Source organism: Danaus plexippus, chromosome 30 (genome assembly GCF_018135715.1).
Source record: "Danaus plexippus chromosome 30, MEX_DaPlex, whole genome shotgun sequence".
Taxonomy (NCBI): Eukaryota; Metazoa; Arthropoda; class Insecta; order Lepidoptera; family Nymphalidae; genus Danaus; species Danaus plexippus.
Window position 1 is genome coordinate 3,141,903 of NC_083557.1, and position 27,858 is coordinate 3,169,760.

Below are 27,858 nucleotides of genomic sequence, written 5' to 3' on the forward strand. Positions count from 1 at the left end.
ACTTTTTTGGAACCATTATACTTATTTTTATTTTTATTAATTTAATAAAAATGTTAACTTAATAATTTCTAAACGAATTAAAATCATAATTGATTTTTTTCAGGATTGAATCAGTAAAAATGCCATTTTATTTGGCTTTGTTTTGTAAATATTAAATAACATAATAGCTCCGTAAGTATGACTGCTTTACCTAATAATAAAATTCATTATCATTATATGAATATTGTAATCAAAATCCTACGAAGGTGATTCTTGGCAGAATATACGTATGCCAAAGGTCCTTGTATTTTTATTTTATTTATGTATTAATATCCCTAGCACAATCACTAGGAAAATGTTCATAATTTATCAGAAGGGTGGGTTGTATTTCATTATTATAACGTCATAATATATTGGACACATGATTGCTTAGTTGCGCTATCAAAATAAACAAAAACTTAGAATTTTATTTTTCACTTCAGTACATTATGGGTGATACCAGTAAAGATGAGGATTCTCCACCACCTGAAGAGGCTGACAACGAGATGATGAGCATGTTTGCAAGTGTTTGGGTTAAGGTTGAAGTAGAATCGGAATCAGAGCCTGAGGCGTAGGTTTAATATTATTAAGAGTATTACTAGGCATTATTATTTTATGTTATATAAATAAATAAGCTGTATTACTATACACTTTCAAAAATATACTTCCCCACCAGTTTTCTCTTAAAAAAACTATCTAAAGTTTTTACATCTATGTGTTTGCAATAATTACTCTTTATTACAATAATAATTGCTTATGGTTTGATTTAATTTTAAAAATTTTGTCTTATTATGTAAGAAAAACATACAATGTTATATATTAACAAATTTTAAGCAGAGTATATATTTATAAAACTAAATAGACAAGAGATTTAAACACATGATCTAAAAGACAATACAAACACTCCGGAGTTGGGTTGTAAATATTTGTTCTGTTGGTTTTCTGGTTCTTAATATGTTATAAATTTAAAATATAACATTTTCAGACCGCCTAAGAAGAGCAAACGGAAATTCAATAAAGTCCTGAACTGCTCAGAGTGTGATTACACAACGGTTTATAAGAACTGTCTGAAGCTGCATATGGTCGGGCACACTAACAGCAAACCGTTCTCTTGCCAAATATGTTCTTATACAACGAAATATTCAACATCACTACAAAGGCACGTCCTGATCAGACATCAACCTAAGGAATCCGAGATCACGGAAGAAGATAAGAAGCTGTTAAGTCTTCATAAGTGTAACGACTGTGACTACACAACTTATTTTAAGTGGAACTTAAAAGCTCATAGACGAAAACACAACATAGATAAGCAGTTCAAATGTTCCGAATGTTCATATTCTACGGCGTACAGGCACAACTTCTTAAAGCACAGTAAAGTCCACAATAAACAGGAATCTCTGTACAAATGCGACAAATGTCCGTTCATTACGAAATTTGAAGGTCACATAACGAGACATCTCGCTAAAATACATAACGAAGTTACCGAAAAGGCGAATAAATGCGATTTCTGTGACTTTTCTACGTTAGTACGTTGGCGACTTAACATCCATAAGCAAAGGAGTAAGCAGGAGAATCCAATAAAATGCTCCTACTGCCAGTTTGAGACGATATACATGTGTGAGAGTAAAAAACACAAAGTAACGCACTACAACAAAATATACGGCTCGGGTGTAGTCCACAAGGAAGTCAGGCACGAGGCTAACATACCAGAAGCAATGATTGTTGAGCAGACCCCCAAAAAGGATGGCCAAAATCAATACACGCTGGACCCGAACTGCCTCGATTGGAACAGCATTCAAGTTCTTGAGTCTGATGACAAAGAGCGACCGTTCCTATGCCACATGTGTAATTACACGTCCAAGTTCAAAGCTGCCGTTCAAAGGCACTTCCAAAGACATCACACGGGGAGCCAAAACAGGCCTTACAAGTGTGTCAACTGCGACTTCTCGACTAAAACGAAAGACCAAATAGCGCTGCACAACAAGCGAAGCCATTCAGACAAGATATTATACTGTGGCATTTGTAGCTTTACCACAAACTACAAATGCCAGTTCGTTATGCACCAGAAATGCCACTACGCGTACAAATGCTCCATCTGTTCGTATTCGTGCCGTCACAAATACGAACTGCAGAAGCATTTCACCACCCAGCACCTGGGCAACGGCCATAAGTGCAGTTACTGTGATTACAAGGCTGCGAGGAAGGAAAGTCTTCTGTGCCATGAGACGATACACACGGGAATAAAGCCCTTCAAGTGCAGCTACTGCGACTACATGTCTGTCAGGAAGTCGCTGCTGGTGAACCACGTGAAGAGATATCATAGTGAAGTCAGAAATGTCGTCACCATAGTGAGCACCAGCAAGATAGAGTCCTTGAAAGTACAAACCGACAAGGCGCCTGATAATATATAAAACTCAACTGTCCAGCTCGTTTTGTTGTTAAGATATGTACAAATTTCCTTTAATTTATGGGCCATAGTCCCAAAAGACGGTTAAAAATTTTATCAAGTTATTAATAAACATAAGCAAGTGTAATAAAAAAATATATTATTATTATATATATTTTTATTTATCGGATATCGAATAAAAAGATATTATCGATAGTATATTCTATTTACCTCATGACGGTAGGCAGATACCGGCTACCAGAAAAAATGCTTGGCATTTTGGGAGTAAGATTTTATCTTCATCCAACCAAGGGATCAGAGAAAGGTACCAATGTACCAGGTTATCCACGAGCTAGACCATAGTCCAAAAGCTGGACATTAGCAAAAAAAATCCTACCCTAAAAATAAGCAAATAATCTATTTTGTGGGTACGGATGTATTTTTTCGCTCCATTGGGATAATGTCAGACTTGCATAAAAACATGTGTTAACGGTTTGCTGGTTCTAGCAAACGACTGATATCCCTTAGTCCCATATTAAACAATTACGTTTCCTCCAGACGATATGGGATCATTTCACATTTCAAACAAGTGGGTCCACAAATATCGGCTAGTGAATAAAACCAATTCTCACTTCCTCGCAAAAAAGTGCGATAATAATCTGTCATATGTTTTGGTCCTAACATCTTGCATGTTGAACGTTTCTGAACTGAAACGAATCACCATTTATCTGTCACCATAAAACTGACAGTGTAGTTTGCTATCAATTGATTCGGTAAACTAGGAACTTGATACTTTTTTACATATTCTAACCCGACAGTAGTGGCCTCGTCTAATGCAATAACTATCATATATATATAACAGATTATTTTATTAAAATGAGTCTTATTATGGGCATTTTTTTTTTCATTTATCGCATGTCGCAATACAACCGGTCGAGGAGTAGGGGTGAAGACAAAACCAATATAATGGCTGTCCTCAGCTGATGGTTTAGTTTTAATCTATATAATTTTTTTATTATTATATGAGAATTATTGTTAACAAATATAAAATCGAAATAAAGCTTAGTTAGCTCTTTGATTTATAAAATCGCAACACTAAATATTTAACACTTAGCACTGAACTCGGCTTATCTATGAGGAAATTTTTCATTTACTTAAAATGTTTTAAAACTATTTGGTAGCTGTTATGAAATACAAAAGAAAAGACATCTCATATCACAACTTGAATAATAATATAATGCTGAATACCTCTTTGTATCAGTGACAAAACTAAATAAACGTTCGGTCTTTACTCTTTCCTGTTATTTGAAAAGTTCAGTGTTGTGTTCATGTAAGCAGTAAATACAGAAAAATACGAGACAAAATAAATAAACAGTTCTTAGAATTTACTTGCCAGGTGTCGATATGAACTATAACTAGTGTTGGTTTCAGGATTGTCGATAACAATGTAAATAAAAAAAAAAACAAATAAAAAAGATAGCTGTCATTTAAATAGTTAAGTTATATTTAAACTCTTAAGACATGTTTGTAATAAAAGAATATAATAATTAAAATTGTATTTTCCATAAGAGGCAAAGTTCGGAGCATATTTTTAAATTACGAAGCAAAACCATGATAGCATGATTTGTTTTAGTAATTTCTACAGTTTGGATTTTCCAACCCAAAAAGCAAAAAGAATTAGTTTTTGTAGTATTTTCTTTCAGGGTCTTTAGTTTTTAGCAACCGGGTGAAAAGTCGTGTTCTAAAGAAATTAATAGAATAATATATGTATGTATCTACAACGAATAATTAATAAAAAATTCATTAAATTTAACAGAAAATTTGCGAAATTTTACGGAAGCCTAACTATTTCAGAGAATATTAGTGTTTGACAAAAAAAATGCAGTCTTTTTTGTCAAAACATCAGACAACAACTGTGAGCATACAAATTTAAAAGTAATGTCACTTATAATTATAATTAAAAAAAAAAACATGGAATAAAACATTCAGAGTATCGATACAGTATACAACACGGTTGAAAAGTAATTTTATATTTTCCGAATCCCGATTTACTTTCACGGGTTCATCAGATTGTTAGTCGGAACCCAGAAGTCAGACGTCGGTCGATCGGCGCGCGCGGCGGACGCCATTTTATTAATATTGCGCGCTACCAAAGTGACGTTTTAAATTTCTATAAATAATATATGACTTGTGTGTGTGTGAACAATGATTTTGAATGGGTGAGTGAGTATTTTTTTTCTACTTTTTGTGGGGTCGTGTGCACTTCGTGTGGGATGACGGTAGAGTAAATTTCGAAATACCTACCTACAAGTATTATTGTAGCAAAAATCCATTTCTTCAGCACATATCAACACTCATTCATTATAACTTTACGTAATATAAATTAAAGAACAATAAAAAGTTTTTAGACTTCAATAAGATTACTTATCGTTAAACATTATTGTCATTTGAATTTAAGATTTAAGTTAAATAAATTATATGTATAAAGAAAGTTTAGACATGGTAAAACGTAAAAATATAGAAAAAACCTGTCGCGTTGATTGCTTGTTTAATAAATGCAGCTCTAAAATAAGCTTCAAAAGAACTCGCAGATTTATGTTCAGAAATATATTTTTAAAAATAAACAAATCACTATTGATAAACGGCTGAAGTATTCTTGAACATTTTTAAAATTTTGGCATTGCATTGCTATCACTTTAGTTCTATTAGTTTATAAAGAAACTTACATATAAAATACGCTAAATATGTAATAAAAAGACTTTAAATTTTCCAGTAATTTTTTTTTTATGCTACGGCATCATTCGCACTGGAATAGTGCAGTAAGTTACTAACGTCAACGTTTTTATTTACTGGACGAATTATAATCTTGAGTACTGTGTGAAGGAAACACGAAGGTGTTAGTCGACAGTACATGATTTATTACTTAATTACAATTGCACCTGCAACCTAATTTTTTTTCATATTCAAATTATTATAACTGTCAAACGTCTCTCTAACTTTTAAGACGCGACGCTATGTACTTTTTTTTAAAATCTACGTTTAGAAATATAGATATTATAATTTATTGAACATTTTAATTTATAATTCTGTATAAATCACAATTTATTTTCATTCTTTCTTTGTTTCTTTATATTGTTTTAATGCAAATCTTATTTGTTTTGTTTTTTGGGAACAGATGTTTCGAGTCGTTCGTTTTTATTGTAAATTATTTAATTTTCTTCAAAAGATACAGTTTCTGTTTTTAGTTTAAGCACCTGTGTTAAAAAACGATTCTGTTTGTTGATAAATACAAAGATTTTAATATTTTTTAATACTATATTTAATTTCTGGAAACGTGAAACATTTTGGTAATTATTTTTTTACTCTGTTAGTTATGTTTTTTTTTATAACCGAGTTATGTAGTTAGTTAGTAACTAGTTAATTTCAATTTTAACTTAATCAATATCATATTTTATTAGCCGTATGCATTCCTAAATATCACACAGTTTTAAACATATATTATGATTCGTTCAATAAATAAACAAGTTGACATTGCGTTAGATAAAACAATTATACGATGAACTAATTTATATCATATTTTATTAAACACAATCATGTATTTTTCTTATAAAGCTATTGCAAGAATGTCCCCTAAAATGTACCTTTTTATGCATTGTAATGGAAAAACACTTAATTATATATAGATGGTGAGACATGTTGAATACAAGTAATAACCGGCTGAGTTAGACGAAGGGTTAGGCAACTTTCCACTTTCCATCACAGCAAACTTATGGTTTCTATGGAAAATACCATGTTTGTTAATTACGTTAGACACATGTAATTATTTTAAAAATTCCTATGAACCTTGCCAAAGATCTTGGTTACTTTATTTTTGATATAATTCAACTAATTGCAAGAGCAGTTAAGAATTATTATTCTGTGATGTTGATTATAAAACCTCGTGCACCTGAACTTTTTGTTTATATTCAGCGTGTAAAATTTCTGAACATAATCTCGGCGTAACGAGGAAAGGGAAATATCCCTTCACTTACATCCAAACGGAGACAGTACGTAAACGAAGAATGGAAAAGAAAGAAAATGAAAATCCTGACTGTGGTGTTCAGAAGCAGTCTTCCCAAAATTTTTCGATGCCCGCTAAAGTGATTCTAGCGTAAGCCACATAAAAATATACTCTAGTTTTGAAGTAGCTTAATCTTTTTGAGTTGCTCCTGAACATTAATATAACACATATAAAAAGTTTAAAATAGGACGAATATTACTTTTGTGTCCAAGTGGAACAAAAGTTATGCCAACAAACATCAATAGGACAAACTGAAAAGGAAATTGCCAACAAAAAATTTCAAATAGAGTATTTTTTTTCGCAACGTTTATATTATTATCCAAAATCACAGTGAAAAGATTCTGCAGATTTTGATTGCTGTATATTTGGAAGTCGCAGTGGGCGTTTAGATAAAAGAATTTATAAAAAACAAATAATCTTAGGATGTATGTCACCTTGTGGTACCACTAACCATTCGGCCTTTCGGAGAAAAAAAATTACAATGAGGAAAAGAGACTACAGTATGTCATCAGTGAAATGATTGCCACATAGTTACACGCAGTGCTGTAGAACTATTGAGGATTTGGGTTGAGATTGAAGATCTTTTGACATGTTCGAAGAGAGAGACATCTTGCGGCTGACACTATCAAGACTAACAGCATTCGGGGATTCCAAACGAAACTGATTCGTCTGATCTGATCATATTGACTAGTGAATAAAGAGGGGTTGTGGAAAATCTTCTAGAGCCTGAAAGATAATTGAGAATATCCTCGTTTTAGGACCATCAATATGTGGCTACGAGGAATACTCCTCTAAATAATCCTTCAATAAAACTCAAAATCAACATTAATAAAACTAATAAGAAAAATGTTCATCAAGAATTTACCGACTAATATTTAAATTGTGAACTTCTACTTAATGTATCGGGATATACGTCCTATTTGAAATATTCCCATTTTTTTAACAAGTCTTACTTTAATTTACGCTTAACCTTCGTCTTGCTCTATAATAATTTAATTGAGCCATTAATAATATATTTTATAACACCTCAATGTTATTTGTGTCTAACTTATAGCAACTAGCCGATCCCATATAATTGCATCTTCACAAAGTTTCGTCTTGTCAGTTCTAATAGAATAGCGAGGTAAAATTTTAGTGGTTAGGCATATGGGATGGAGACATTTATAAGACTCGAGGAGGAAATTGCGTATAACTGATTTTGATAGATAAAAACTTGGTAAATACACCATAGCGACCTCTACCGGCAAAATGATAATGTTACCGTTAGATAGATTACGGGAAACGGGAACTCGCTAGATTTTCATCTAAATTTTTCTTACTTTTTATAAATTTTTTCCTAGTACCCACAAATTGGGCTGTTGGTTTATCAGTAGCCAATTATTTAGCATTTATTTATGATATGTAAAGAGTTTGAAGTAGAAGGAATATATAATAGTTTAGGAATAATGCACTGACGTGGTAGTAAAAATGGCGCGTAAAAAATTTCAAGGTGCTTCGAGTTTGACCGTTGATATTCTAGTTCCTATCTTTAAGCTAACTTTGTAAATCAAATTCTCATCAGAATTACGAACATAAAAACAGTTTGAACTCAACTAATGGAAGCTTTAATTCGAGGTAAGCAATTATATTAATTAATTTAGCACATTTACGTATTTTAAACAATAACACAATAAGTTACAAACTAAAATCCACTTGAAAAAGTTTTTCACCTGTCAAATGATGACAAAGTGTTGCCAGTGTAAAATTATAACAGTACAGAATAAGTCATAGGAATAATTTTTTATGTCTCTGTCTCTGAAAAGTCATTAAATTTTATCGAAGCAATTGACTATTAGATTTTAATTTTTGTTTCTTGATTCCTTATGAAATTTGTTCAAGAGGAAAAACTAATATCACTGAAAAAAGGTTATATGGAAATTAGTATCAAATAATATGAAAAGGATAGATGGATTCAGGTGAGAATTTCATTTGGACCCTTGAGTTAATATAAATGAAGTAATTGCCAGGAATCAAGCTATAATAGATCTGATTACAAACAACATTGTTTCGTGTTTCTTATCGCGAGGGCACAAGGTTTACTTTACTGTAAATCGTAACTGCGTTTCACATCTATTATTGTATAAAATCCATGTGTTTTTGCCAAATCGTCTCACCCGTGTACAAATTAATCAGATTTTTAAATCTTTTGAAGTGAATTATATTTTGACATTAACTGTCCCTAACTTTGGTAATGCATGGTTAGTTGCGTGTAACGTGTCTTGTGAACGCGGAATTATGTTAGGGTCTGTTTGCATATATCTGAAACACATAGGCCTGAATTTTTTAAAGGTTTTAGTCGTATATGTGATCCAGAGTATGTAACTGTATTGGATAATGTCACTTATCTTATATATCTCTTTTATATATAATGAAACGCTAGAAAAACGACCGTACAGTTTCTTGGCTCATCCACACATCCAACTATTTCGGTTCCGAAACGGTTTAATGACCGACTGCAGGTTGAATTACAAGTAATGTTTTGTTCCTAAAATAATCTCCACTAACCCATTTTACCTGTGTCTTACTAGAAACTCACTCGTCACATAGCCAACATTTAGTTTTAATAATTATTTTGTGTGACGATCGTTTGTAGGAATAATATTTGTTACCTTAGCCTATCTATAGATTCCTTTGTATCAATGTCAGTTCTTTTTTCATTTAAATCTGTCCAACTATTTTAGATTGACGGGAGCACATATGAAAAATACATTTATAATGTGTTTATTGCTGTGCATTAAACAATCTCGTCAAAATATGTTTAAGGTGTACCAAGCTGGAAATAAAATTTGCAATAAAAAAAAAGTGAAATTATTTAATTACAACACAATAACACTCAAATGTAAAATTTTCCAGTTTAGCCATTTTATTTTCTAACACAGTAATAATATTGAATACATATTGTGAAGTAATAAATATTTAATTTAATTATATATACGGTAACACTATATTAAATATTCTTAATAACGAAAAGTCATTGCTGACAACAAAGTACAAAAGAGTTCCCGCATCTCAAACTGGGTTAAAGACATACTGAATGAAAGTTTAATTTCATTTTGAAGTCGTCAAGATGTTTAAGATTGTTGGAATTTTGTGTTGTAAAAATGAGGGCTAAAGACGAATACATATACCTATTATATATAGTGATGTTCCAAGCACTTGCCGAGAAAATCGCGTACCATCCCTATTTCAGGACAATGAAGTATATAGGGCACTTGGTGAGGACGAATGTCGTGTGCGGAAGAGTTGGTTTTGCCAAAATATATGCTCCAAATACGTTTCAGAATAAGGAAGTCTTAAGACCAGCACCAGCTGGATGTCACGCCACTTTTATTTTCATTGTTTTGGTCTTATATTTTCATTCTGTGAACGGAATTTTGTTCTTTATGGCTTGTTATTAGGATATATACAACTTTCTATTGTTTGAATTAATCTAGATAAACGTATGTATGCATTGTTTTTGTGGGCTTTTGTTTATAAAAAAAATTATTAAATTATGTATATTAAACATTTTTTAAGCCAACGTTTTATAAAGACCGCATCCTACAGATAACTAACACGCGTTCACATATTAATTGACAGTAAATATATTTTTGGTTTTATTGTTTATGAAATGCAAACATGCATCAAAATAGATTTTACAACACTCGCGTTGTCTGCTAACTATACATTTGGTTTTGCTAAATTTATACAGTTTTACGGAACATCACGCGTTTTGTAGTTTCAAAGTTCAAAATATTTTTTTGAGTGCCACAGATTTAGAAACAAACTACGAGCTCGTAAAACATCACTATCTCTCTTATTTAACAGATCTTTGAGCAAAAACTGAGTTCATAACTGTTTTCAGGATTCTTTATCTTTCTTTTTTATCTTTATGAGATCATCTATGAATATCTGGTGCGCTTGGTTGTTGACCAGGTCGCATTTAGTAAATGATTTGGCAAATTCATTTTGTTACAAAGATGGGGGGGAAAACGAAGAAACTCATTGTTGCTTTCCATCTGAAGTAGCATTACCAACTTTGAGATCTAAGATTTTCGCGAGTATTCATTTAAATCACGGGCACACACCTCGTCTGCCCGTGATCACGGTTGCTGCAAAGTAACCGAAACGTCGGGATTATGTAGTTTTTAAATAATAAAATCCGCGTAGTAAATCCGATTAATACTAGTTTCATTACCTACTTTATTTTGACCTTCTGTAAGAGGCAATTAGAACATGGTCGAGATGTTCAATTAATATTTGAAGTCCCTTAATAATAGTGCGGGCGGGCTACGAATAAGTTGCTACGTCCCCAGTCACCTAGACGTTTATCGCCTGAGAGCATCTTTACTGGAAATACTCAATATTATAATCTACCCCCCATTAAAATGATCTTTATCAAACACAAAGAAGAACTGTATCTACATTTATATCAAAAATCACTAATAAATTTTTCACTTAACATAGTTTATTATCAGTACAATTGTTGATGATTTCTTATATTATCAATGTGATATGTATTCTGTTACTAAAGTTAATGTTATTTTAAACTCGTCCTACTTTCAGACATAAACAATAAATATTTGTGCAAACTAAAATAGCGATTGACAGATTGACAAGGGTAAAGACGCGAGTATTATGTAGTACAAAATGGGAACAATGACCTTAGATCTTAATTTCGACCCGGTCTTAATAAATATTTTGGGGAGGATTTGTCTGATTAATGTATTTTAAAAAGGGTTGAATTTCCAAGTATGCTAGATGGAAGGAGCAATGAATTTTATTTTTGCTAATATTATTAAATTCTATCGACTAAACTCTTAGTAATATATTTTTTCAGTGTCCGTGGATTTGATTTTTCAGCATAGACGTTCTATCTTGCTCAAAAGTTTATGTAACACTGGTAGCTATATTAAATCCGTTTAATAGTCATGGTATAGCATCTTAAAAGACTGATTCAGTGACAATAAAGGATCAGCTTCTTTTGTGTTTCACGGTTATTTTAATATACTTTTTTATCAAATTGTACAAAATGATCATCATCATCATCATCGAAGTCGAAGCCCACTGCTGATCAAAGGCCTCTTCTCACATGGAGAAGGTTAGAGCATTATTCACCACGCTTGCTCAAGACGGGTTGGCGATTTCAATTTTATAATTAGAAATTATAGGACCAATCATTCCTAACTATTATAGGTAAAAACTATTGCTATTTGCCCAAAAAGACTATGTCTAAGAAATGTACAGTTGCAACTACCCTATAAAAATCCTAGATCGAGCTGACGAAAAAGTACGGTTTGACCGTTTGACCGTTTGAATAGACCGCAGAAGACACGGTCGGTATAAATATAATGGAGTTTTTATTTTGCTTGGAAGTATTTTATTTATATGACATTCGAATAAAACTAACGTGGATGCGACTTTTTCGTAACATCACAAGCAGGTTTTTGGATATTTTAGATTTTGACACATAATCTATAATTACTAATGAGGCAATCGATTTTCTTTTTATAACTGACGTAAACGTCACGATAGGGTGCATAATGATATGTGCTGATCTTTTCTAGATCACGTTTCAGATAAGTGATAAAAAATTTACAGATTTTTAGAGAGCAGCTTTTAAATCCCAGCTGTTGGTGTCTTCCCCAATGACTTGTTGAGATAAATGTCATTGAGTAAAGATGTCTTAGAAGCTCTCACTTAAAAATCAAATTCCGAAGGCTGGTTTCCAAAGTTCGCTGATGTCAGGAGATACGGTTTCCTTGAGTTCAAATTACATTAGACGCGGAGAATAATCTCAAAGTTTGAGAATCGAATAATTTACAATTAATATAAATCTCATCACCTTTCCATAATGCTTCTTATCAGAAATAGCAAGGGTCATATAAGTGTTTTATCCTATTCAGTTTTCGTCAAGTATAACTTCAAGTTACGATGGAACTGCTCAATGGATTATCTCATCCTTTTGAAGGACCTCGTTCCTTCCGTTGAACCGTTAAGGATCCTGTTTTCAGTTTCTGGTTGGTTTCTTTCAGATCAAATCTCGACCTGTGCTGATGTAGATTTTTTGACAACACAAACGCATTTTTTGCAAGGAATATAAACATTGCTTTGATTGATAATTTGATGCTTTTGAAGTACAATTACCAAAGCGTGTTATATTAGAGATTTGCCATATTTTTGTGGTACATTCAAATATAATAAAGGAAATAAGACCTCAACATTTTTATGTATTTTAATAATATCAAGATATAAAAATACTTTTTGGCACTTTCTGTCTTTGGTTGTCTAAAATAATAGTTAGAAATCCTGAACTTTTTTTTTATATAAATATATTTTACGTATGATTACAAAAGAACCTGTGGATTAATCGACAATTTTTTATTTAAATGCTGTCAGAGCCAAGTTCGTGACGTTCTGATTATCATGTCATATGGGCTCGGACGTAGGGTTATTGTTTAGTGCCAATTGATTAACGGTCATTAATACTTGTCATATATCTTAGTACAATAAATAAACAGCTCTCATTAGACCATCTTAAATATAGGCATTTAGAGTACAAATAACATAGGACTAATCTAGTCTTGATCTATTTTACTGATACCTACTTATCGATCTAAATAATCAACATTATTCCTACATTATATACGTGAGTGCAGACAATATATATATATATATATATATATGTACATAAAGTAATGAACGTATAATCGTCTATCAATATCTTAGTGACATTAAACTGTCTGCTGGTTGGATCAATTTTTATATCAATCAACAAGTCGTTGCACGCGGAGGCGTCTTCCTAATACACATAGCAGACATACTTGAATCTTTATATAATACACGATGTTGTGAGATTCTGTTTGGCTTCTACGAACAGAGATTCCTCTCTACACTGATACGTTCATAAGTAACTTTGGTAATGATTATTAAAAAGTAATTGTATATTTATTACATTCATATATTACAAATGATGGGATCAACATGAGAATTATATGTAGGCTGTAGTTTATCTTAAAACTCCTTGTAGTTCACACGGAGGTCATCCAACACAGGCAATAGATGGCGCTGACAGTTGATTGACATAATTATTTCTCTTCAAATACATATTATACGCATTACGTAAATTTGGTGGATGGTCTGTTAATATAGTCTCAGGTTTATGGAGACAATATATACATAATACAATTAAGACGGCTAAACGGCATTGTCCGGTAAATGGGACGAGCAAAATGGGTTAGCTCTACGACTAGTCAATAACCTCTAGTGATTGAAGCGTTGCGAACACTTGACACTTTCAAAAGAGAAACCAATCGTTGACATAGAAAAAGATTCCGCTTTAGTTCTAAATAAAAATTAATGCAAAAAATAGTGTACTGGTTGTATGTTTGTTACGTTGAGTTAACTTTTTTTCATCAAGAGAATTAGCCGATGATAATCAGGGCCTACCAAATAAATTTTGTACGAAAAAGAAATAGGAACATAAAGAAAAAAGAAATTTCTAATATAAAGAATATGGAAATCTGTCTGTTTATCTGTTTATCTACTCTCACCGGGAGAAATAAAAACTTTAATAAATAGGCATTTCAATGAATTTCAATTAAATGAGATTTTTAATTATGACTCTTAAGAGCCAATGAGTTATTACAGATTATTGAGCTGTTAAATTAATTTAAATTTCCACGCATTAGTAACACGAAATTCTGCTACATAGTAGGTACTAGGTACTATCGGCTACTAGTATATTAAGACGATCGATGTACGGAGATTTTATATAGAGATTGATGGATTTAAACCTGCAATACAGAAATCCAAAGAAGACACTGTAAAAAAACATTAAAATCCGTACTGAAAATGAGCTTGATTGATTTCTGACAGGCGACGGATAGATATTACAAGAGATAAAAGTTATCGCGTTCAAAACACAATCAGAATAATAAAAGCAAATTAAAGTGAGCTATTTTGTGAAGTATTCAAAATTGTTCATGTTATTTGTATACAAACTAACCCAATAACAAGTGAATATACGCCAGGCGTTCCTCCAAACTGATATTTCGTCATGAGGTTACCTTCGACGTATCTGGAGCGGCAAAACAATAATAGCGGCCAAAGTCAGGTGTAGTTTTACCGAGAGCTGGTTTGTATCACCTGGAATCTTCATGCTGATTGAGAATATTCTTTGGCATAAAAATTTATATTTGCGAATGCGTAATGGAACATAGAAGTTTAAATAAAAGAATATTTAATTTGATTGCTAAGGGACTCGGTTATTGGAGGACATGACAAAACATTTGTAATTACATATAAGTTTTTGGTCTCTTTATCATTTAAATCTTTATTAGTTAAAAGCAGAATGTTGCCTTCTTGGCTCCGCTGCTATTTGGTAAAAATAAGAACTGTCACAATTCCAAGTTTTGAGACACACCAAGAACACCAATTACACGGAACGGCGCTGAAATAAAGAAAAACTTGGCAAAATAATAAACGACTTCACAACGAAAACACCTAATTTAGGAAACCAAATTGGGTTTGGCTTGAAACACATTTAATACTTGTAACAATACTAATATATTAGAATACATTAGAAATAAAAATAATTTGTAACGTTAACGGGTAAGATATTTTTAACTAGATTATTTCCTCTAAGTCTCTTTAATTCAGAATTTATTTATTTTTTTAGTTATGCACCAAAAAGTAGTAAAAATTACAACAAAAGAATTGTGATGCACAAAAGATAACTTATCTCTTAATAAAGATCTCTGCCAGAAATCCTTTTGGTAGAGCTAAAAAGAGCTGAAATTGTGGTGTACAGATAAAAAGAGATGGAAAAAGAAAGAGATATACTTAAATAAGCAGACAAACAACTTTGTATCGATAGAAAATTTAGATATCGTACACACTTAAAATACATACATTCGTTTGGTAGTTACGACAGTGAAGTATAAAGTTTTGTGAGTACCAAAAAAACCCTTCAGCTGTTATTATTTCAACAAATGAGTGTCCTATTCATTTGTACTTTTTAGGCCAGAAATGAGCCTGAAGTTACGCTGTTTTCCTTAAAAATTTCCAAATATTGTTAGGTCTCTTGAATTTTTGGTACTACACTATCGATAAAAAATGCTCTTATCCAAAATTTTGTCGTCCAGATGAAATAGCATCGGAGCCAGGAGCTGTAAATAAACCTTTATCTACTTTAGGCAATGGACTCGACCTATCCAATTCTTTTTTCAGTTCATAAACAATATATATCTGACTCACTTTGAGACTTAATGTGCCATGATTATAAACCACGTAGTCCTAGGGCGTCCCAGGTGTTGACGGCTCGTGACACCTGTTTCACCTGGACGAAGCTTTAAGCAAAGTAAATCGAATTAATTCCTGCGTTTTAATAAAAATTTTATGTGCTCTTAAAGATTATTGTTTATTTCGGACGTCATAAGCGAATATTAAATTTTACAATATATCCTTCGATCGCCACTCAGCAATCTCGATAATTGAAAACGAGATGAGAGTTACTGTGGTTAAGTCTTGTTCAGTTAGCTCTCTTAGTTTTACAGCTTACTGCTCTCGATGCAAGTAGAAGTTAACTTTGTCTCGAGACCTTGTGGGGTAGTTTTATATTTTTGATGTCGGCTCATCATTGAACGTATCTTGTTATATTTAATAAACATTATGCTTTGTTTATTATCAGAATGAGACCGACATTTTTATAATCAAAACCTTTGAGAGGATTCTGTATACGTTATACATTTTCAGTCTGTATATATATATACTTCAGTTTGTTTGTTTTTTTCGCAAACGACCAGATCATCCGTAAGCAAAAACGCTAATTGGAGGGTCCTTTTATCTCGTTTTAAATTATTTTCGTCGAATATATTTAAAAATAAATGTAGATTTTAATATTAAATTATTGTGATATAATCTGTGCATTAATTCTCTGGATTTCCAATTATCAAATAATTTAGTGGAGTGTGATTTAATGACAGTCATTTGAGATTACTATTAAATATTATTAAACGCATAAGTACATACAATTATTGTTATATTTGTCTGTCGAAACGTTTAATTTGGACAGCTTCCAAAACACGGATACCAGACTGGTCAGAGATTCTCAAAGTTTGTGTGAGTGTCGCTATAATAGTGCACCCTCTATATGAGTCGTACCTCTAACTATCCGCACGTGTTATTAAGAATAGCTTTATATATTTTATTCCTCTTGCATTAATTGTTCAACGCGTTGAAACAAATTAAATAAAAAAATATTATAATTATAGAAAAATTTGATGAAAATCTATTCTTTGTAAGCAAATCCGGTTAACGACAGATGAGAGAATGGCCACTAGTTTGAGATCCATTGTACAGTCAAGACAAATGTGTAGAGATGATTAGTCTTAAAGTTTATCGGAACGAAAAAAGCGTTTCAACATCCTGCTATTATTGTGAAAACTAATGTTTTTGGATGCTCGGACGTTTCTGACCGCTTCACACAGAATCTGCTGGACGGAATTTGATAAAACTTTTTAGCAATATATTTAAGACAAAATAATATGAAGCTTAATATATTGCTGTAATTTATAGATTAATTCCGTGTAGTTACGGAAGAATCAAGGTATAGCTGCGTACACACTCACGATAGATGGCGCTGGTGATAGTTACACATTTAGGTATATATTTTCAATAATCTTTTTAAGTCACAATTTTCAAATAACTCGTTGGAAAGTTTTGTCTTAAATACCAAAATGATTTATACATGAAACAGCGACAAATAAAATGTAAGTCCCCTTCATTGTAATTTAGACGACGCTGATAGACAAAAAAATTAAATTTATTTGGCAAAAAAACCACAAACGTTCAAAATTTCCAGTACTTCCTTGTTACGCGTTACGTGTAAAAGCTATTAATATAAATACACTCGAAGTAATCTCCCGGTAATATGTTTGTAAATAGCGCTCTCTGGATATATTAAGAATACGAAAACATCAACGACGTACCGACGTACAGTCCGTTTTCCTGTAACATATATCAATAGGTGCAAATAATCTCTACATATTATATGAAACAAGGCTAAAATTATAATAAGAGTTAATAGCAATATGTTAAAAGAAACCAATTAAATGAAAATATTCATTAAGGTATGTAAAAAACATTATATTTTATAAATTCAGTGAAAAGTGTCTATTTACGTAGTATATATATATATTTAGTTATTCACAAATACAAAATAGTTAAAATTCTGTTAAAATCAACTAATTTGAAAGTTGTTTAATAAATGTACCTTATATTTACATTCAATATTAGACTTAAAAGTTTTCGAAAGAAACAAAAAAATAATATCATTTTATTGAATAAAGCTTCTGTAAGATTTTTTTTTAACATTAATAATACGATCAGGGTTTATCACATACAGCCAAAAAATAAAAAAGGTTATTTTTAATTGAGAATTGTTTGTTGTAACCAAAACAAAATACAATAATTTTTTAATAAATAAATAGATGTTCTTGAATTAAACGCTGTGATTTATTATCTGTACTGTAATCCGTGCAATATTTTTTTTACTATTCTAAAATTGTAATTTTACTAAACAATATATTTGTATGAAGAAAATCACAAAAGTATCTTAAATGCAACATATTTAACGTATATTTAACAATGCTCAGCTTAAAGATCAAAATAAATCACAAATAGTTTTATTCCCGTTGTATTTATGCGAAGTCTCCTGAATTGCTTTTGGCAATAATCACGTTGCGAATACTTCGTTGATAGTGCATATTTTTTCATTAAACGAAGGTCGTGTAGTGATTCGGCAAGAAAATGTTCCGACTTACTAGTGTAAATGCAAAAGTTACTCTTTCTGTTTGATAGCTTTTCACGCGTATACAGCTGAAACGATTTTGATGAATTTTGGTATAGAGATAGATGGAATCCTAGAGAAAGACATAGGTTATCTTTTATCCTGATCCAGACATCGATCCTGAAATTACACGGGTGGAACCATAAAGTGCAGATCGGGTTCAGTGGCCGTAATAGCAGAGAACAACTATAATGTCCACGCGGACGGAGACACGGACAAAAGCTAGTAAAATATAAAATTAACCACGGGTTTTATTTACTGGCCATATCTTGGTTTAAAACAGGTTAGTTTTATAAAACGGGCTTTTACAAATACAGTTCCATAAATTAAAAGTGTGAACAAAGTTTACTATGAGTTCGAAGTATTGACTTAAACGAGAAAGTTGGTTTGAATTTATACCTCTTTAATTAATGAAATTCAAATATAATTTATATACTTTACAAGAAAACAGTTAAATCATGAAGATTGTCGTAAAAGAATTGATAGTAGGTTTACACATAACATTAAAAAAAATCCAGGAATTTTCTCGATTCAGTAATTTGATTCAAATGTTTAGAGAGAGGAGCTGGGACAGTGGAGGTGAGCGTTTAACGCGCGTCAGATAAGGGCCCCTTAAACCTACACCTGGATCTCAAGTGCCAGGCACTGTTTAAGCTCCTCTCCCTACAACGCGATAGACCCGGCAGTTGGCACCGCGCGGTGAATCCATGGAATGATGAGAAGTTTCGTCTCCGTCTGCCTGTGAGGTTATTGATAATTTTTTATGACTGAAAGACAAGGAAGAAGACAATATGATACATTCTGATTCGTTGAATGATACATACATCTCAAACTCAGCTCTTGACTGCGAGGTTGGATGATCAGCTGCTATGCTTACGCTAAGCTTAAAAGATGGTTTTGTTATCCCTTCCAGTTCATTCAAAATAAAGCGCTTCTTGCACCTTTCAAGTCTTTTTACCTCTACCAGTCTGCAGTCCATCTGCTTTCTATGAGGATACAAAGCCATAATTTGCTCCAAATTCTTAAAAAATTAATTTCAAATCTATCAATATGGAAGGAATTACATCATCATTTTATTGACTTTCATGAATTATAGTATTTTTTTTATGTTCATTACGTTGTACATTTGCATATATTTAAACTATAATCATAAAATATATCTATGACATAATATATATGAATATTTATCAACTTGCAACACCTTACTATGTTATTGGCTATCTAAAGAAAACTAATATATTTCGGATATACTACGCGGATTTTATTATTTTAAAACTACATAATCCCGACGTTTTGGTTACTTTTCAGCAACCGTGATCACGGGCAGACGAGATGTCGAAACTTCGGGAGTATGTAGTTTTTTACAAAAATAAATGACGCGTAGTTTATCCGAAATATATTAGTTTCATTTAAATGAATAAAACTCGCGAAAGTCTTAGATCTCATTATTGACTATCTTCCAAGCGCGGTACTAATGTTACAAGTTAAACTATCTATAATTTAATAAATCTGTCATGAACATACTATATATATATATATATATATATATAATAAACACCAGTATCCTTACCACTGGTTCATATATTAAAACTCCTAACAGACAGTCTGCAGTTGTACATTAATATACCTATATCATGTGCGAATTTACTAACTACGACGTAAATACTGTCTGCGTAGAGTCAAACAGATCCGTGGTAAAATTAGGGAGTATACACTCATTGAAATGTTATGACAAACCACTCCGTATCCTGATAAGTCTTGAGTATGATTTCGTGATGGAAGTAAGTAATATCTGACGAGGATATGCACTTAAAATAAATTTCCTATGACCTTATCTTCACCCAGTCTCGGCTCTACCAAACAGAGATGACAAAGATATACTTTCTCTACTATTATATTAAATACTACGAAAATTCAATATTCCTTAAGCTCTTTGTAACCTTCAGTTAAGAAAATACGCTTCAGTCTGACAAAGAATTGTTGGTTTTAGATCTGTACGAGGATCCGAGGAATTTGTACAATGTTACGAAGTCAAGTGTGCAATAATCTATCAATCAAACATTGCTTTAGGATCAAAACACTCAATTTGCTCAAACCATTGAACAATTTGACATATACCTAATTTAAAGATAATCTATAAACTTAAAATAACGACATACTAAAATATTTGTCGTTAGATGAGTCCTATGAGAGGATACATCCTTATTGCAAGTTTCTTGGTTTAAACTCAGCACGGACAGTTATGAGTTATTGCGACAAAACTGTCGGTGTAATGTTAACTCAGCAAATTCATATATGGGATGGTGTTGAAGTGCATCCAGAGAGACCGCGTGGGAGGCAAACACAAATAAATGACCCACTTTTGTGACATTTTTTTGAAGATCTCTTTAAGATCTTGTAACATAGACGATTATATCTTAAATGTATTATTAAAACAGACAATTTTCACAGTTGGTAGATGGGTTGATAGAAATTAAGTCGTATGTGTTGTACAGCTTGCTGTTCACTTATATGATAAGCTATTTGGCCCTGGAATAAGCCAATTTATATTAGAAGGAAACAGTCGCAGGCAATCTGTTCCAATCCTTTGCTGTGTTCGTGAGGAAGGAGGAAGGGTATCGCTTCGTCCGGTTGCGGAGAAGGTCTACGGCGAAAGGATGGAGGCCCATCCTGTGTCTGCTTGTCCGATAATAGAAACTTAATGATGAAATTTCCTGCAATTCCTGTTCACAACTTCGAAGTGACTCTTATAATATCGGGATATTGATCTAGCGGTTGAAGATTTAGGCCATAATGTGTGGTCATCCGTGTCCAGAACCCTTGTAGATTTGCCAGTTCGGAAACAATTAGCAAAAAGGTGCAATTCTGCGATAGGCTCTTAGCGTTGTTAAATAAAAAAAAAACAGTTGTGTTCAAGGCTACCACTCAGCCTCGTCTCCTAGTCACGTCTTTGGGATCGGAAGATACAATGTTATGAACTATTTAGTCCGCACTCATGTCCACCAGCGTCCAAAATGTACAAAATTTGTGATCTTCAAAGCGGCTGAGATGCTGATAGCTAATGTCTATACGAAGTTTCTCACATTCCCTTGAGAGCTGAAGACGGTTATAGTCAAGAGTTTAACCTGGGTATGTGAGGCACGCCGCCTGTAAGTCAAGTGCCGAGTCAAATGCGGTCGACCAGTCTCTAGAGGGTGGTAGACTGCCAAGACACTACAGTGCAGGCTTCTGGTGGAAATGAGTTGGACTTTCAGAAAGAGGAAGTACAGCCACTGTCAAAACTTACTTTTCTACTTGGACCGATTTTTTTTTTTTTGAAGGAAAAGTACATAGGTGTATGTATTCTGCACTCAAATCTGTTGTAGATGTTTCTGACAACATTTTTATAACTATTATTTTGTGTTCCCCAACGTTGTTAAGTTCCCCAAATAATAAATACTACGTCTCAGCTATTTAGCACATAAAGACAGTTTTTAAATGTATTAATGGGACAGTTTAGAAAATCTAGCTTCTGTTTCAGATTGTGGTCGTAAAGTATTCTGAATTAAGCAAACTTATTTAATATAAACCAGATAAACAACAGTGAATTTTTTTTACGTGAGACAAAACTCTATCTTATAATATTATATAAAACCGCTGGTTCGACTAACTCCTGGAAGTACACGATGCCTTAGTTGTTGAGCCAACTGGTACGTCATATTCCAGTGGTCACAGATGCGGACCATATTCGTGTTCTTTATTCTTCATTCTATATTTTCTATTTTAAACACAAGGTTGACTTCCCTTTAAATTTTGATGGTAAAGAAGCATAATTTAATAGATTTTAAAGTGTTTTTATACAGAAGTAGTTATACCGATATTATTAAATGTCTACAATATTCCTCGTCATTCTCGTCTCCTATTCATCATATCCTGACGCTGTCCAGGCTATAAGCTCGCTCTATTAATGTACATAACACTTACAGAATTTCACAAATTACACCGGTAGTTTCCGAGATTATTGTACACAAACAAACATCTTCATCATATTATTCAATAAATGATCACGTTTTAATGTACTTATTTTCTTTTTTTCAGGTCTATTGAAAAACTGAGAACATAGCTTACGTAGCAAGAGTTGTTAGAAAATTATAAAAAGAAAGTGATAGAGAGAGAAAGAGATATGTCTCTTGTAGCTCCAAGAAGAGTCCAACTGGATTGGGCTCACTCCATACCATGGTAAGATAATTATATCATTAAAAAAGAAAATTCGCAGCAGTTACTCCTTATAACGTCAGCTATCTGCCGGTGAAAGTCTCATCAAAATCAGTCCATTCGCTTCAGAGATAATCCGTAACAAGCAAATAGACAGACAAATGTTGTTAAAAAAATATTTTTTTGTTAAAAACAGTCTCATATAACATAACAAATATATATATATATATACTATAAACTTTTTATGTTTCATTAAATCGGAATTATAATTACTAAATTGCCTAAACTGTTATTTCTATCAAAAACTATTTTCATTTAAACTATAGAGATAAAATGTAGGAGCAAAAAATAGTTGCATAATGTATCAGTCAATCAATTGATTAATCAATATATATTATAAAACGAAGTCCCTCGCCGCGTCTGTCCGTCTGTCTGTTCGCGATAAACGGAAAAACTACTGCACCGATTATCAAACAGTTATCAGCACTCGATAGCATGATTCTCGAGGAAGGTTTTTGTGTACAATTTGTTAAGTTTTGGTATTTACTTGTGTGTACATTAACGATATTTGTTGAAGATGTCGGGAAAACATGAGCCGTCTGAGAGCTTTTAACGAAAACGCTGCCTAAAGTCTTTGAGATATAACAAAATAATATATGGCAGAATTGTGTATCTTACATAGGTCTACAGAAAAGTCCGCGGTGGCATGTGTCTATACCTTAAGGATAACATATTTTATCCATTTTATAACTTTTAAAAATTGGCATTCCCAAAGCGTTTATTGGAAAAGTATTTACATAAATATTTAGTCTTATCAAAATAAATTACTCCGTATTCAAGCCTACATCAGTGTCTGTAAATTAGTTTTTAAATCATTTAAATCGGGCGTACCACTTGAAAGTTATCATAATATAAGTTTAATAACTTTCAAAATTAAATATGCTATTTTATATTTTTTGTAAAGAGCCCGTGCGAAGCCGGGGCTGGCACCTAATCATATTATAAACGCGTATGCTGTTCCCATGAATACGCAGATGTTTGTCACGTAGAAACTGCTGAATGGATTTTGATCAAACTTCACAATATTATAACTTCCTTATCAGAATAACATATAGGCTGTAACTTATCCCGGAATTAGCAGTTCCCACGGGATCGACATATAGCAATTGTATAGTCTATGAGGTCACCTGACATACTGTAGATGTCGCTGACAGTTAGTTTTAAGACACTTAAACACATTAAAAAATGACACACTAAAATAAACCTACTTTAATATAATAAAAATAAAAATTACATATTTTTCTTTTTTCAAATTTCTTTAAGCATTTACTTGGTTGTTGGTGAAGTCTGTCTCAAGTTTCCCGCCCTTTACTTGATTAATACAATCTGTGTTTCTTAAAATAATTTTATTCAAAATATGTCCAAATAACCTGTTTCACTTGATTTTATTCGCTTATATTAAATTATTATGATTTTATTTGAAAAGATATCTACTAATTGGCTTTTAATTAAAACTACATTTTCGATGAGTCGCTTTTTTTGTTGTTTTGTGTGTATTTTAAATAAAAAGTATATATATTTTTGTATATATAATACAAGTATGGTGAAAACTTAGCGTTTGTCGATCAAAAGTCCTGAATATAAATTTGCTGTGTGATTTTAAAAGCAGTAATAAAATAATAATTCAGTAATTTCAACATTTTTTTTGGTATAAAATACTTCTAAAACATTATTATTGTTTAAACTTAATGGTTTGAATTTCTGGAAGCGTTTTTTCATATTAATTTAATATATGTTGCGTTTAAGTGACGTTAAACGAATGTTTGTTAGTAAAAACATTAAAACTATCCGTATTTAAGGACTCACTGTTTTAACGTTAAGTTAAGGTTTAAAGTGTTTACATTTTTGCTGTAAATGAAGGACATCTATATTTCTTACATGACTTCAACATTTTGGGTCAACTATTCCTCGATACAGAATATATAACAATATCTTGAATAACTTGCAATGTATTATCTAACTATGCTTCCAAAAGCATCAAAATTACTTGCTCAGATATCATGTTAAAATTTTGATAATAATAATGATGAATAATTTGATTATTCTTAAAAACTCACCATTCTTAAACCGAAGTTTCAAGATATAACGACTACAGACCTAAACACAACCGGAAGTCTACTGGAGGTCTATAACTAAATAAATAGTAATAACTATTTAAATGACAATAACTAATAAAGATATGAAACCTTTTTTTTATATTTAGCGAAAAAGAAAAGTGAAAAGTAATAAACAGGGGTCGTTGAACTCATAGAAACGAACTTCATTCTCAACGAAAAAACCCGTCAGCTGAGCGGATCTCGCTAACTTCGCGTCAAAGACATCTGTCATGGCTCCGCGATCGATGTACGTGCCGTGCTAAAAACTAAAGAAAATACGAAAAATATGTCGCGCGTACCGTTTAAAAAACTCGCGAGCGTTGCGAAAAAGGTTTTAATAACAAAAGATTAAATTAAAACGCAGCAGTTCGCTTGTTGAGTGTATTTTCTGTGATTTTTCAGCGTATCTAAATTTATTCTGCGCGACCTATCTCGGTCTTCTGGGTGAGTTGATCAAATTTAAAAGGCGATAATTATATCAGTTTCATTATATTATTTTATATTCATATAAAATTTTTGTGGTGTTCAAATTTTATTACAATAATTCTCTTTGATTTGTTGAAAATCGATTATATGTGGGTGGGATAGCACGAAATACGGCTTTCTCGTTTCAGTATAACTCGACCGCTTTAAAAAGTGACGTAACTCTATGTTACCGCATAGCGTCATAGTGCAGACGATTTGGTCGGGTTTTTACGACTGTCTCTTTTCAGCCTATAATTTTAAAAATCATTAAATTTTATATATTTTCCCTTTAAGATACAATTTTATAATTAGTTTAAATATGTTTGTATATAAAAAATATTTTCTTTGAGTTCAGTTTATATAAAAAATTATGTTAAACGTTTCTTATGGGATTTAAAATAGATTTGTCGCGCTTCTGGCTTTGCCTTTTTTTTCATCGTTCGATTACAAATGTGACCTAAGCTGTATTATCTGGTTTCCTTTTTAAACTTATTTATCGTAATAATGTTTTGTAAATATTTATACGAATCGTAATTTTTAATAATTATATCAAGCCTGTTTTGTGCTCTCCTTATTATATTTATATTTTTATTATATAACAAACTAGCTAGTAATTGCTTCTCTGCCCACATAATATACTGTCTTTGATATTCTCGTCATTACCATTAGTTAGTTTTTTTGATTTCTCGAAGATTTCTTCACCAGATCCTGACTAAGCTACAAGGTAACTTACTAAGGACAATGTCCTTTTTTTAAATAAAATAATTTCGTAAATTTAAAGAAGTAAAAGAATTAAAATCATTTTGTCTGATTTAATACTTTCTCCTCTTTAAAGTTATATTTAAAAGAATACAGCAATATCTTTAATATTACCTGCTTGCTAGTGAAATTCCCATCAAAATCGCTCCAGCTGTTCCAGAGATTAGCCGGAACAAACAGACAAATAGACAAATATTTTTATATATCATATATTGTGTTTACAACCTGACACTTCAGTTATACAGACATAAATACATTTCATTATATACAGATATAGTAGATAATATATAATTTCTAAGATCTCGTGGTTGATGAAAGCCCTTGTATCAAAAGGGACGCTTTGAAACCTAAACAGTGCTTCGGTACTGGTCAATGGATATATCGAAGTAGGAGCTACACCTCCAGGTCTTAGGAGTCGTGGGACTGTGATGAGATATCCACATATATTGTAAATTTGTTGTAAATTTTGAGGGAAAAGCTTTAAATTTGAGATAAAAAATGTTGTTATAATGAATTCATTATATTTATATTAAATAAATAAATATGAGTATATGCTTTATCACATATTTAATAAGAAAGAATAAGGAATACATTTTTAAGACATTGTATAGTACCAAAAAAATATTAAATGGGACAAGTAAATTGATACACAGCTTTTAAAACAGGAGAGCTGTCTGATAGTTAACACAATTGTTAAGATCAACGCAATTTAGTAATTGATGAGATTTAAAATAAATGTTTTCCATCATTCCATCTATTAATTCTGACAGAGTCTAATCAATTTCTGTTAATTTTTTTTTTTGTAAATATTTAGGGCTTATTAATTAATGATTTATTTTAAGAAAAATATTATTTAATGATATGGAAAGTTATTGAAAAAGGGTGTCTTTAGGCTTGACAGAAACCAGTGAGTTTAATTTTCTATTATATAAATATATATATATATATATATATAGTATAATATAATATATGTGTATAATATTAAACTAGTTTTTGCCGTCGACTCCGTCCGTGTGAACATCAGGGTTGAGCTCAGAGAGAATTGTATAAGGGGACAAATCAATACATATAATTACCTGTGCTGTAGCCTTTTCATTTTAAACAGCCTGATGGCAGACTGCAGCGCCACCTGCCGGTCTGCTTTGTAAATCTAAACTATCCGGGGCGACAGAGAAACGCATTAAAAAAAACATTCAAATCGACCCAACCGTTTAGGAGCTCAGTGACATACACACGTACAGTAGAATTATATATATATATATATATATATATAAAGATTATTGCGAAAAAGTCGTGTTTATTCTCTGAAATGATATTGATAGCTGCCGTTATCCATCATAGTTCTTCTTAAAGCCGTACTCTTTGAGCCAACTGGCTTATGAAAGTTCTTGCGAGATTTAATTCCATTGGGCCAGTTGGATTCCTAACTGAGTACAAATCTTTCATCTTCATTTATCTTATATTAAGTTTTCGATGGCTTTGATTGTGGCCTCCAAGGAAACGTTGATAAGCATAGCATATTACAATACCACTAATATAGAATTTAGTTTAAAATAGGTGTGTTGCTGAACAGACTATCCTTCAACGTATAAAGGTTACCTCTATATAAATACCACAAGTTTTTAACAATCGTACTGCATACGCTGCGTTAACAGTATTCATAAACCTTCACGTGTATAAGTATTAAAGTGGTTTAATAACGAACACACCCAAAAAAAAATAACGTGTACGCTGTTAATCGCTTTGAACCTTATTTTAAACTCGGTGCTTATTACGAGACAGTATTTTTATGTTTAAGCCTGTGTTTCTAATGTCATACTCGATAAAGGATTAATTCATGTTGAATTAAGTAGCCGTTGAACCTTAAACACCTTTTAGCCTAATACACAATAAGTACCACGTAAATATGACGAGATCTGCGACGGATTCTCATCTCGTCTGCCCGTGATCA

General features: G+C 32.0%; 2 protein-coding genes across 6 annotated transcripts in view; both read left to right on the plus strand.

Annotated features, from left to right (window-relative positions):
* The first annotated feature begins 75 nt into the window (after window positions 1–75).
* LOC116776631 (zinc finger protein 808-like) lies at window positions 76–2,573 on the plus strand. The gene is made up of 3 exons (XM_032669867.2): window positions 76–171; window positions 462–589; window positions 1,004–2,573. Exons 2-3 carry the CDS (start codon window positions 468–470, stop codon window positions 2,427–2,429), a joined length of 1,548 nt encoding a protein of 515 aa, XP_032525758.1. The 5' UTR covers window positions 76–171; window positions 462–467; the 3' UTR covers window positions 2,430–2,573.
* Window positions 2,574–4,479: 1,906 nt separating this feature from the next.
* LOC116776527 (tau-tubulin kinase homolog Asator) overlaps window positions 4,480–27,858 on the plus strand; it is a 39,093-nt gene continuing 15,714 nt past the window's right edge. For 3 of the 5 annotated variants that reach the window (XM_061525533.1, XM_061525537.1, XM_061525535.1), the window contains exons 1-2: window positions 4,480–4,623; window positions 22,411–22,551. In XM_061525533.1, coding sequence (XP_061381517.1) covers window positions 22,496–22,551 — 56 coding nt within the window. In that variant the 5' untranslated portion in view covers window positions 4,480–4,623; window positions 22,411–22,495. Of the gene's footprint in view, window positions 4,628–22,410; window positions 22,552–27,858 lie in introns of all 5 variants that reach the window. The other 2 variants (XM_061525534.1, XM_061525536.1) reach the window with 2 other exon arrangements.

Bases quoted from the DNA above. Each gene is read 5' to 3' on its own strand.
- LOC116776631 (XM_032669867.2), top strand. From the start codon at position 468: ATGGGTGATACCAGTAAAGATGAGGATTCTCCACCACCTGAAGAGGCT. The intron at 590-1,003 runs GTAGGTTTAATA...TAACATTTTCAG, and splicing joins TCGGAATCAGAGCCTGAGGC to ACCGCCTAAGAAGAGCAAAC.